A 12137-nucleotide genomic window follows, 5' to 3' on the forward strand; every position below is an offset into this window, starting at 1 on the left:
TCAAGTTAAATTTAAATTGAATTTGGATGGATTTAGGTGTATAATAAACATGAATTATCTGTAAGTAGCCAACTTTCAAGGTTTTTTGACGCTCGTTCACATCTTGAGATCACAGTAACATCACGTGATATAATTTGGAACATGTCCTAGCTATAGATAATATATAATGACGAAGCGGAGTGTTCCAAAACAAATTTACCTTCTGAAAGATCAACTAGTTAACATTAAACATCTTTGGACAATAGCAACCACAACCAGAGGGACATTCTTCATCAAGCTGCCACCATTCTACCGCACAAGAAGCGTGGAGAATGTGCTGGCAGTTTCCACAAACTAAGATGCGCCTCTTGGTCTTCAAACCACAATAGGTACAGTTTTTTGAAGTAAACGAAGATTTTTTAATCCATTTGAAACCTATACCTCCGTAGTAATCTTCTTTTCTGTTTTTAGAATTATCCATGCAGGACAAAATCTCCGGTTCTGTATTTTCATTGATGTTAAATTTTAGGACCTTTACTCTTTCCATAGGTAAACCCCAATAATAGAGTAATTCTGCATATTGACGACGATACCTTCTAAATATTGGTTCATCTTCAGGATCCAATAATGAGGGAACTCTGTCACTGATTAGATCAAGGATTTCATCATGAAGGATCTCAATTTTTACCTCAGGGATCAGTGGTGGATGGGTATCAAGAAACATAAAGGCACTGGAGGATCTAGATTTCGAACCAAAAAAAGCTCTGCTGTTATGGGTTCCATTAAAATAGTCATCTGATGGTATGGATGCTGAATCATTAGTATAACGTAGCTTAACCTGCTGAATTGCTAACTCGGATGTGGTATTTGGGGTAGTGGTAAAATCACTAAACATATGTGACTGCGAGTAAGAGTATGGTGTTTTATAATAATCGTCATGGAATGTTATGGTATTTTCAGAAATGTTCTTTCTTTCCGAAGTCAATTGAGAAACTTCTTTTGTATCCCTTCTTTTAGGGTCTACGAGAACGCATGCTAGCATCGCCAGCATTTGGACATTTTTTGTTTGCTCGAAATAACGCATTATTTCTTTAACAAGCCATCTACCCCCAAGGGGGTGCTCATCCCAACCAAAATTATAAACATTATCTTGGTCTCTGCTCAGCAACAAATTAACTATCATGTACCAGCATTGAGCTAATTCATCATTGCCGTTCTTTTCGGCAACAGCCACATTATGTCTCGCTAAAGCCTCAGGGCTATCACCGATCAACCTGTATTCCTTAGCCAACGCAATTTTATCTGGAATTAAGTGGCTGAAATCATGAAGAACAATAACGTTTTTAGGCTTTACCTTTGAATCATTTGTTCTAACAGATTCGCTTTGAATTGAGCCCATTGGATTTTTAAAGTTTGTATAAAACACAGGCATCTTTGTTCTCAAAGTTATATCGTTCTTCAAAATGTCACTCCAGTCGTCAGCAATACTGTCGTCACTTTCATTTGAATCTGAATCATTGTCTATTTGTCCAGGTTCATTTCTATTATATGGAGGAGCATAAAGTATTTCAACGTATCTTTTTGGTCTTTTAATTTTATGACTAATAACATCACCATAAAGAGGCTCTGGCGCGTTAGTCATTGGATCGTTTATTTTCATGATTCCGCCAACTTTGCCACGATTGCCAACCATCCACATATATTGCGACTTCCTCTCCGGCTGGCTAACAAAGAAACATAATAGTTGACCAGTTGGTGTCCAAACAGCTCCGCAACCTTTTGGAACAGGAGTGCTGTCAAATGTGGTATCATGAGCAAGTTTGTTTTTATTTGCATTACCTCCTCTATAACCACTTATATCTTCATCTTCCGATGCAGTCATATCGGATAAGTCCATATTGTCTTGAGAACTTTGTATGGATGAATATTCATCTCCAATCTCATCAACCATATCTAAATTCAGCAAGTATTCTTCATTAACTTCATTATCTAACATCTCAAGATCGACATTTTCACCTAATAAAAATCGTAAGCATGGCTCCAAGCAATAACTCCCAGATTCTGCATACTTTTCTGTGATTTCCTTTAATCTAGAAACCAGGAAATTCCTGCGCTCAGTTGTCAATTCAGTATTTTCCTCTATTTTGAATACTGGAGGATGGCCTTTAGCAGGATAGTTCTCAGGAAACTTGATTTCTATTCTGATAAAGGTGTACTCATCTGGTTTACTATCCACCCATGGTCCATTCAATGTTAAAACTAGTTCTCCCGTTGAAACTGAGATCCTTTCAAATGTGATTCTTCGAAACTTATGTCCTACTTGACTAACTTCTTCGCCTAGATTCTGCAATGTACTTTTTGAAAAGAAATCATGTGGGCAATCAGAATGATTCATTTTGACACCAGAAACCCAGTCCAAATGGTTAAATGACTGCTGAGCATTTTGTAGACCAGAATTTGTAACAAAATTTTCCCTTATGGCTTTATAATTGCCTATCACGGTACTTCTGGTCTTTTCAGGTGACTTTCCATAACTGTTATATTCATATTCAGGAAGCTTTTCATGTAAACGCTGACCTCTTTTAAAGTTTAACTTTTCATAAGTTGCCTCAGCCACTGGCCAAAGTCTTAAATCACAATCCTTAGACCATGTTACTAGTTGATACTCTGTATCATCTATTTCAGTGCCATAAGAATGACGTGACCTCCACAGAAAATCTGTTACAATATTAGAGTGGCCTTTAAAAACATAAATGGGTTGTAGTTTTGCTTCCTTTTCCTCACTAATTTCATTTCGCCAACTGTTATTAATCAAATATATTGAATTGTTCCCCCCAACCATTGGCATGATACAACATCCATCACCAAACGGCAAATAACGTCCCCTCCAAACAGGAAATTCTGCCTTTATTGTAAAAAGCGGCTCAGTTGAACTCTTCGAATAGTCCCAAAATTTTACGGTCCCGTCATTTGAACTCGACATGATCTCGTTTTCCTTAACTTTGTTGAAATCAATATTGTTCACACTACTATTGTTACCTGATAACTTATATAGCGGAGTACATCCCTTTCTTATATCCCATATAAAAACGCTATTAGCGTGTGACGACGCTAATACATTTGCATTTTGCAAGTTCCACTTGACCTGGGAGGCTCCAGCGGACCAATCACTAGTACTATAATACGGACGTTGAGGGGATCTCATATCCCACGCATGCACATAGGTATCAATGGAACATGTTGCAAGCAATTCAGGATGTGAAGGATGGAAGTTTATATCTGTTATAGCCCGGAAATGACCATGAAGTTCATATTCAATTGCGTTTGAGGATGTTCTTGACAGATTCCATACCAAGGCCTTTTGATTAGATGTAGAAACAACCCAATGTGGTTTGGATGGGTGAGGTGACCACTGTATATCGGCAACCTGCCATGGGGTGATATGTTGTAACCACCTAGGAGGTGAAAATGGATCATCTAAGTCAACCACATACAGACCAGTTCTACTAGCCAAAACGACATCTCTGCCTGATGGATTAATAGAAACAGCATTAAACCCGCCATCAACCCTCAAAGATAGGGATTGACCGAATGTAGGAGATTGATAAGGATCTCCTCCAACGTACTTACTCATCTTGCAACATATTTTGAAGTTGTTAACTATTTAATATATTGTAGATACGAAGACACCGCTGCTCCCTTCCATGTCTCTTTAATTGTAAGTTTGACTTGTAAAGCGGGGTAACCGGAATCCACATTCAAGTCAGTTAAGTTAAGCACAGTTTATGAATAAAGAGGTATACACAATTAAATGTAAAGAGTTACGTACTGAGTCATTCCTTCCGCTCAAGTGCTTATTAATTAGTAACAGCATCATAAATCGGTTTAAAAGGAGCCTTAAATCCTGTCCATATCTCGAATTGGACAATACCTTGGTAAATCAACATTTGAATTCCTGGAACAATGTGCCAGTGGTATTCTTCACGAGCTGTCTTCATAATTGGTGTAACGTCAACCTTATAATCAGCTTCCAATATTGTTGGTTTAAATGGCGACTTTGCACCTTTCTCCAAAAATTTATTCAACTTTAGAGTCAATGCTTCATCCAGTGGTTTTTCGGATGGTATGCAAGAAATTGCAATACCAACAGGTTCAGATATATTATCAATTTGCTCTAGAGATTCAATAACCTCAATGTTAAACTTTGAAGACATCTGTTTTTTCAATTCATGTAATTTTGATGTGGTTCTATTGATCATATAAATTTTAGGACACCCGAGTTTGTGCAATGCATAAATTGCTGCTCTAGATGTGCCACCGCCACCAATGATTAAACCTGCTACAGAAAACACTTCATCTGGGACACCATTAGCAATCAAGGAATTCATAATCCCTAGCCAGTCAGTATTATCAGCCCCAAATCTATTATTTCCCAGTGGAAAAATTGTATTTATAGCACCAATTTCTTCGGCTGCACTGCTAACTTCGTCAACATACTTCATCATATCCTGCTTTAATGGAATTGTAATGGATAGGCCTCCTAAATCTGACTTAGACAACAACTTTTCCTTAACCAATTCTGCAGAATCAGTATCAAAGCTATAATAATGATGTGGTAATCCTAAAACGTCGTATCCGGTATTGTGAATTATTGGAGACTTGGAGTGCCCTATCGGGGTTCCGACAATATAGTAAGATTTAGGTTGATCTCCACCGATTGATGAATATAACCTGTTAATCTGCTGCAAAGATAGCTGACCTGGAGCCGAAGAAGATGGTAAAAGTTCAGAAGTGACTGGAGTTAGAATGGTATTCAAAACCCTGGAAATTTTGCCTAATCCACCCATATTAACAGCTATTAGTGGCTTCGTTGTATGGGTAGCTCTAAATTGCTCTAGGGCTAAATTGTCCTTAAAGTTAGCTGCCATTCCAACGAATTTAATAATATCTACTTCCATTTCCAGCGCCTGATTATATCTAGCTTCCCACTCAGCATGATCCCATGGGAATTGGCCTGCGAAGTCATGATGTGACCCAATTATCTTCGTGCCACCCTTGTTGTTCAGAATCTTCTTCTGCAAAATAGTAGGAAGGGTCAATTCTAAATCAATATATTCAACACCATTCTTTAATGAAAGTTCCAATAAACTTTCCAACTGAGCCAACTCAGCCTCTGGGAACTTACCGCCTTGAGATGTAGTTCTTACCGTGAATATAATTGGCAAGGATTCCGTTGCAACACGTAACGTAGATAATTGTTTTGTAACAAAATCGATATTGTAGGATGCCAAAAGATCAACCCTAATTTCAACTGCGTCACACCCATAAGTAATCTCGTGTAACTTGTCAACGTGCCCAGTCAAATCAGGGAATGTCAAACAAACAAAGGAAGATCTCTTGTTGGGTATTTGAATAGAGGTTTTCCGAGTAATCCTATTAATAAAGATACTAAAGACTTTTCTCAACTCCCTAAATTCATCTTCATTTGAACAGTGAGGAGAAAAGAATGAATAATTGGAACAAGCACTGTACCATTTTTCTCTTTCCGTCCAAATAGTTCTAACATCATGCACGTAAGCTGGTCTTTTAATATCATTCTGTAAGAAGTTGATTGTCTCATCGAGATCACGGTGGAGGTGTAATACAATCCCACCATCTGATATAAACTTTTTGAGCAATGTTCTAGATTCGACCTTCTCCACAATACCACCTCCCGTTGAAATTACATAACCTTCGTTGGAATACAAGTCTAGGACTTTCTTAAAAACTTGCATTTCGCAATCGCGGAATGCCTCCCAGCCATTATTGTTGACATACTCTTTAACGTTAGTTCCAGGATAGTGTTTCTCAAATTCTAAATCCAAATCTATCAACTTATAACCCAAAGTATCTGCACACCAACCACTCAATGTTGACTTACCGGCAGCTCTCATACCAATAATAACAATACTTTTTTACTTTGGCTATTCGCGTTTCCCTCTAATGGCTCGGCTCCATCTAAACTAGCACCCAACTGTTGATTTAATACATCCCACCAGTTTGGCCAAGTTTTACTCGTACAACGCCTATTTAGGATTCTTACCGGCGAGATATGATCAGGTTTTCCAGAATTCACCATACCTGCTAATAGAGAGAAAGCCATCGCAACCCTATGATCGTCATATGTTTCAATACCGACTGGTCCGTCTTTGCCAAATGGAGCTTGTAACTGATCTAAGGAAGCAACACCAGTAACTTGGATACCATCTTCTAATTCATTAGCTTTGACACCAAACTTTTTTAATTCTGTAACCATTGCTAGGATTCTATTACATTCTTTAACTCGCTGATTTGCAATGCCACCTATAGTAGTAACATTATTACAATCAGGGTTCGTATCACGAGCCACAGCTGCTACAACACAAGCAGTCAAGAAAGCATCAGTCATTGGTTCCATATCGACAAACTTTAAGGGTTTTAACTCACCTTTTGGTGGCCCCATAACAGTAGTTGATGTATCATCTTGGGCAACAGCGCATCCCATTGGTTTCAACACATCAATGGCAAACTTAGCATCACCCTGGAGTGACTTAGAGCCAATATTTGGGATAGTTACAGTAGCACCTGTCATTGCTGCAAATGCTAACGGGTAAGTGGCAGAGGAGGCATCAGATTCTATCTCATATTCTTGCGGATTTACATATGTTCCCTTTGGGATATGATAGGTATAAGGTTCTTTAGCCGATTGCGTCACATGGATGCCAAACTTCTCCATCATTTTAATAGTCATATTAATATACAACTCAGAAATTGGCTTACCAGTAAGCGATAAAGTCACCGGATTTTCCGCATAGGGAGCACAAATCAAAATCGATGAGACATATTGAGATGAGACAGTAGCTGCTAGGTGAATTCTCCCTCCTTTTAAAGTAGTATTAGTATTAATCTTTAATGGCAAAGATCCCTCTTTTTTCAAATATTCAATTCCAACACCATTTTCACGAAGAGAATCAACCAATGGACCAATTGGTCTCTCTTGCATTCTACTGTTGCCGGTTAATACTAAGTGATCTTGACTTTCCCTAGAATTAACCAAAGCAGCTACAGAGGTTAAAAATCTAGCTGCTGTACCGGCATTGCCTAGATATAACGGGTCCTTAGTAGTTGTCAACGATTGGCCGCCATTTCCCTCCACAACTATAGTTTCGCCACTATCCTCCCAAGTGATCTTAGCACCATTTAGCTTCTGCACAGCATCAAGCATAACTTGTGTGTCATCGGAATGTAATAAATTCTTAATTCTACAAGGGCCCTTACCCAATGCAGCTAATACTAAAGCACGATTTGAGATGGATTTCGAACCGGGTGGTACAATTATATGTTCTTTTTTAGAATCAATGTTCTCAAATGGATAAACTAAGGTTTCGTTTGTTAAAACGAACCTTAAATCTTCGTCTTTAACAAATTGTGCAGAAGAGCCAAAGCATTCACCAATATTTTTCAATAACACCACCTTCTTTTTGGCACCAGTATTCTTTTTATCGATACTCATTTTTTGAAGCACTATGTCAAGAGGGGTTTTCTTGTGTAATGTCAATTCTTTGAACCACTGTTCATCCAAGGAAACGGGAAGTCCATAAGCAGTCAACACTTGTGATAATCTTGCCACCTGATGGGATGGTAAAATATTCAAGTAGCGCGACAATTCAGCCTCCTTTACCATACCAATCGATACACACTCACCATGTAACGCTTGTGGGGTTAATATTGCCTCAAACGCATGGCCAATAGTATGGCCAAAGTTTAACAAGTTACGCAATCCTGATTCACGCTCATCTAACGAAACAACGTGAGCCTTCACCTTAATGGATTCTAACACTAGCTTGAAAATGTGATCTAAAATAGGACTTAAGTTGGTGTAAGTAATCCCCGGAGCACTTCTATTTCCTCGAATGGCTAGTAACTTGCCGTTGTTGACAACCTGCAAAAAAGCATCCGCATTCACCTCAAGTCTCTCAAACTCCTTTGCATTCCATATACACGCTGTTTTAATCACCTCAGAAATACCGTTAATGAATTCTCGTTTTGGTAACGTCTCTAACCACTTCACATCTACCAACACAAACTCCGGCTGCCAGAAAGCACCAATAAAGTTTTTGCCCTTTGGAGTATCAACTGCCGTCTTACCGCCAATCGAAGAATCTACCATAGCCAACAAACTCGTAGGTACCTGAATAAACCGCACCCCCCTCATAAATGTAGCAGCAACATAGCCAATCATATCCCCAATAACCCCTCCACCAACCGCTAAAATAACCGTATCACGGGTACACCCCTGTTCCAACAAATAATCCTCAACATCAGCCTTGGTCTCCCGCGATTTATTTGCTTCCCCAGGGCGCACCGAATAACTCAATAGCCTAGATCCATCAGGCAACCCGTGCTCAAACGCTGTACGAAGAATCTGGTAATACGGAATACTCAATACATTCGTATCAGTAACAAGAACATACGTAGAAGAAGGACAAGAACCAACCACCGTATCAACAATATGTCCAACCATATCATATCCAACGTGAATTGTGTCCTTGCCTAAAATAGATACCTTTGTCAACTCCATTCTAGACCGCTAGTAGTTGAAATAAAAGCTTGTGCAACTCTATGAAAATCACCCCGTATCCAGAGTAGTCCAAAGTCTGTTAAAAACTCTTCCCACCTCAATTCTTCGGCCACGAGTCTATATCAGCGAATTATATATATGCCGAAACAGGATTACTTCCAAATGATGTATAATATAACCCTTTGTTAGAATTATCATTTCTTGAAATGTTTTCAGTTTGAAAAACTCTGCCCTCGATGCGTCGCCCTATGACTAACACTTTTCGCTGGATATTTTAAACTGTCAGATATTCCTGATGACAAAGGTGAAAAACGTTAGAATTACTAGGGCTGGCGGCATCTATATTATCTGATGGATGCTACAGAGCCGTTTGGTTATTAGGGTGGTAACTAGCTGCTTTCTTTGTAATTTTTTTTACCTTGTGACAGAATATATATATAATGAGTCTTATGGTGCTGATGGGTCTTGTCAAAGAACGCACCTCTGTTTGAGATTTTGCCAAAAGGAACAGCGGTCGTATATATTTGGTATATCTTGGTAAGAATTTACTACATGGTATGACGTATCAGAAAGCGAATATGTCTTCGGGTCGTAGGGATTTGTACTGTAGTATTCATACTGATAATGTGTCGTCCTTGTCGAGGTCGAGGTGTGAGAAGAAGGAGTCGGACTGTTTTTAATGCGAATGTAGAATTTACAATCATTGTTAAGCTTCAATAGCTGCTCGTTCCTCATTAATTTGTGGATTGTGTACCACTTATCTTTTTCGTTTGTAGTCATCCCATCGCGAACAAGGGCAAACTGCATATAAGTGAAACTAATGGAAATCACAGCAAAGCAGCATACCAGTATCATCAAGGACAAAAAAGACTTATTCGAACGCCATAAACCAGAAGGTGCTACGCTGGACAAGCGAATGGTGGCATAAGAAAGCATGGAGCAATTAGAGAGAAGAAACAAGTAGAAATATTGATAATTTCCAAGCCCAATGCAGTTGTTCAACCACACACAATGATGGTCCGCAACAAGTATACACCTCCCGCATATAGAACAATGCTTCGATCTGGCAGCTTTCTTCAACCGACAACTGCGACAAACAATGTTATCATGGAATATAATCCCATCAAACGGTATCTCGGGGCCTACGTAAGTAATCGTGTCATGCGGCGATGTGACTATTGTGTAATATCCCGACAGCAGTGGTAGAGCCAATACTACAGGAAGACACCTAGCCTCTAGCGTATACAACCCACTACGGATTTCTCCATAAACATGCACATAAAAAACAAAGCTGCAGTATATGTATATCCCAGTATAAAACGCAGGCACCAACCAATACTTCCACTTGTACTCCTCCTCTTGCCTGAATAGAGGCCGGAAAACTGCTGCGTAATACCACCTAAAGGGCTGCCATGACTTAAATAGAGGAGAAACCAGCACCAGCACAATTTGGCATAACGCCAAAAGCCATAAAACCACCAGCATTGACATATCCAGGCCCTGTGTCTTCTAAACTCTATAGCAACTTCAACATAATTTGATTGAACCTTTCATGAACTCATAAACCGCGCATTTTCTGAGTGCGCGAGGGCTTGCTTTGATGCTGAGGTATCCTCAAGGCAACATATACCGCAGTCACGAACGTTCGACAGTACTTCACCGTACGGACGACCGCCAGCCGGTGCTATACACAACTGCCTATCACTTGGTAGCCATCTAGAAACGTGCACTGCTTGGTGACTATCCTTAAACAGATTTTTTGAACGATCTAGAATCTGGATGACGTGAATCTTAGACCATAGGACAGCATGCTGTCTCCGACATGACATACTGTCCTGAACAGCGTTTAACGCAACATACATCTAGGCTCCATAGGCCATTTCTAACAAACGGTCCTTTTCTACGTATCCAACCAATAACGGTTGAGCACGTAAGAAGAGCATCTAACGTACCGATTTGGGATAATGTATACAGAATGCTGGCCAACAACGTCAAAGACAATTCGAAGCCGATCGTTAGGAACTTTTTTGTTGTTGCGTAGCTATAGTAATGCAAACTGTAAATAATTAGGTATTGTATCAAGAAGTAACGTTTGTTATCCAGTAGACTGGTGAGGAAAGGCTTTAGCATCTATAAGGTTTCGAAATCTGTGTTTCAAATATAAGAGGTAGGTTGGAATGATCCCCTTGGCGTATATTGCTTCGCAGCAACGAAATGCGTTGCTCCACGTTCAACTGCAACAACAGAAGCAGCAACAGGGCCAAGAAAGCACTAATAGGCATTCTGTGATGGATCAACGTGTTCCCACGGTTGAAATAGATAAGAAGTATTGGCACCAACAACTGAATTTGTTACAGCACCTTTTGCGAGTAAATAATGATGAGCAATGGCTATTTAATTCTGTTAAGGTTAGACAGGATGTTCTTAAGACATGTAATAATCAGCGGTGGGCATATTTTGGGATGGAGAAGTTCAAGTGTTTATTTCAGTTGAATCAGATGCTTAAAGGGATAAAGTTGGATGACAAGCAGCTTTATAAAATCAATGAGAAGGTTAGTTTTCTGTTATATGAAGCGCATTCGCAAGCGCACCCTTACTTGTTGGATGGGAAGACAATCACCACGACGATGCTAAGTGTTTTTATATGTATCTGCGAGCTGATCATCTGTTTCGATCCCAAGACAGAAGTTCACGTGGCGCTGTGTAGATGCATCGTGAATGGGATCTCTTCTCAGTTCTTAAGACCATATATTCGGGAGCTATGGAATGCAGTGAGGGAATCGTAGGAGGGGAAGGACAAACAAACAATTCTCCGGTATCTCGGTTGGTTCCATCCCTAAATCTCACCAACCTAATGCACCAAGGGTGCTATTAGATGGATGGGCTTATTGTTACATATAGCTTCCAGAAAAAAGGCTAGGTCTAATGTTGGTATGAACCTCTAAATTGTATTTTACTTACTATATTATTTACTTATTATATTATATATATATATAGTTGTAACAAGCTTTATAAATTAGTAGACATAAAACGGCAACATGTGATACATTAATGCACTGCGTTTTAACTCACCCACCACCACGCCATAAACCGGCTCCAGATGATACCGGCTGCTCTTCTGCCAAGCAGCTTCCCAACTAAGGGAAGGACTAACCAATTTACAACTTGTTTTAATTGCTCTAAAGACTGCTCCCATTGCCACTGTGCATTCAATAATTCTTCACTATAGTTTATACTATCAAATTCATCCATATCGTAACCATAATCTTCGCTGTACGAATCGTAGTCGAGATCACCATCGTCGATTGTATTTCGATTGTCTAGTTCAGGTATTGGTTTCTCCGCGTGGTCTATATGTTTATGGAAAGGCTGTCCCAGGTGTGACAAGGATTGCTGTAATTTAGAAATGTCATTCGAACCAGTAGACATCAATGTGAGGAGACCTAGTGTATGCTCTATTGCTAGTCACCACGGCACTTTTCTGTTGCTAGTAGACCTCTACTGTCTGATCCATATGTAGGGAAAGTTTAACATGAACATTCGGAAGCAGGTTCCCAGG

General features: G+C 39.5%; 4 protein-coding genes and 1 further gene across 4 annotated transcripts; 1 reads left to right on the forward strand and 4 right to left on the reverse strand.

Annotated features, from left to right (window-relative positions):
• Nucleotides 1-214: 214 nt before the first annotated feature.
• On the reverse strand, nt 215-3613 carry MTC5 (Mtc5p; the record flags this gene model as incomplete). The annotated part of the gene is made up of 1 exon (XM_003646113.1): nt 215-3613. The coding sequence occupies one exon, from the start codon at nt 3611-3613 to the stop codon at nt 215-217; it is 3399 nt and encodes a 1132-aa protein (XP_003646161.1).
• Nucleotides 3614-3836: 223 nt separating this feature from the next.
• Nucleotides 3837-8578, reverse strand: Ecym_4281 (the record flags this gene model as incomplete).
• Nucleotides 8579-9046: 468 nt separating this feature from the next.
• On the reverse strand, nt 9047-10069 carry SWF1 (palmitoyltransferase SWF1; the record flags this gene model as incomplete). Its single annotated transcript, XM_003646114.1, has 1 exon — nt 9047-10069. One exon carries the CDS (start codon nt 10067-10069, stop codon nt 9047-9049), a length of 1023 nt encoding a protein of 340 aa, XP_003646162.1.
• A 686-nt stretch (nt 10070-10755) lies between these two features.
• On the forward strand, nt 10756-11364 carry Ecym_4283 (uncharacterized protein; the record flags this gene model as incomplete). Its single annotated transcript, XM_003646115.1, has 1 exon — nt 10756-11364. The coding sequence occupies one exon, from the start codon at nt 10756-10758 to the stop codon at nt 11362-11364; it is 609 nt and encodes a 202-aa protein (XP_003646163.1).
• Nucleotides 11365-11641: 277 nt separating this feature from the next.
• Nucleotides 11642-12007, reverse strand: MIM2 (Mim2p; the record flags this gene model as incomplete). The annotated part of the gene is made up of 1 exon (XM_003646116.1): nt 11642-12007. One exon carries the CDS (start codon nt 12005-12007, stop codon nt 11642-11644), a length of 366 nt encoding a protein of 121 aa, XP_003646164.1.
• Nucleotides 12008-12137: the final 130 nt, after the last annotated feature.

Source organism: Eremothecium cymbalariae, chromosome 4 (genome assembly GCF_000235365.1).
Source record: "Eremothecium cymbalariae DBVPG#7215 chromosome 4, complete sequence".
Lineage (NCBI taxonomy): Eukaryota > Fungi > Ascomycota > Saccharomycetes > Saccharomycetales > Saccharomycetaceae > Eremothecium > Eremothecium cymbalariae.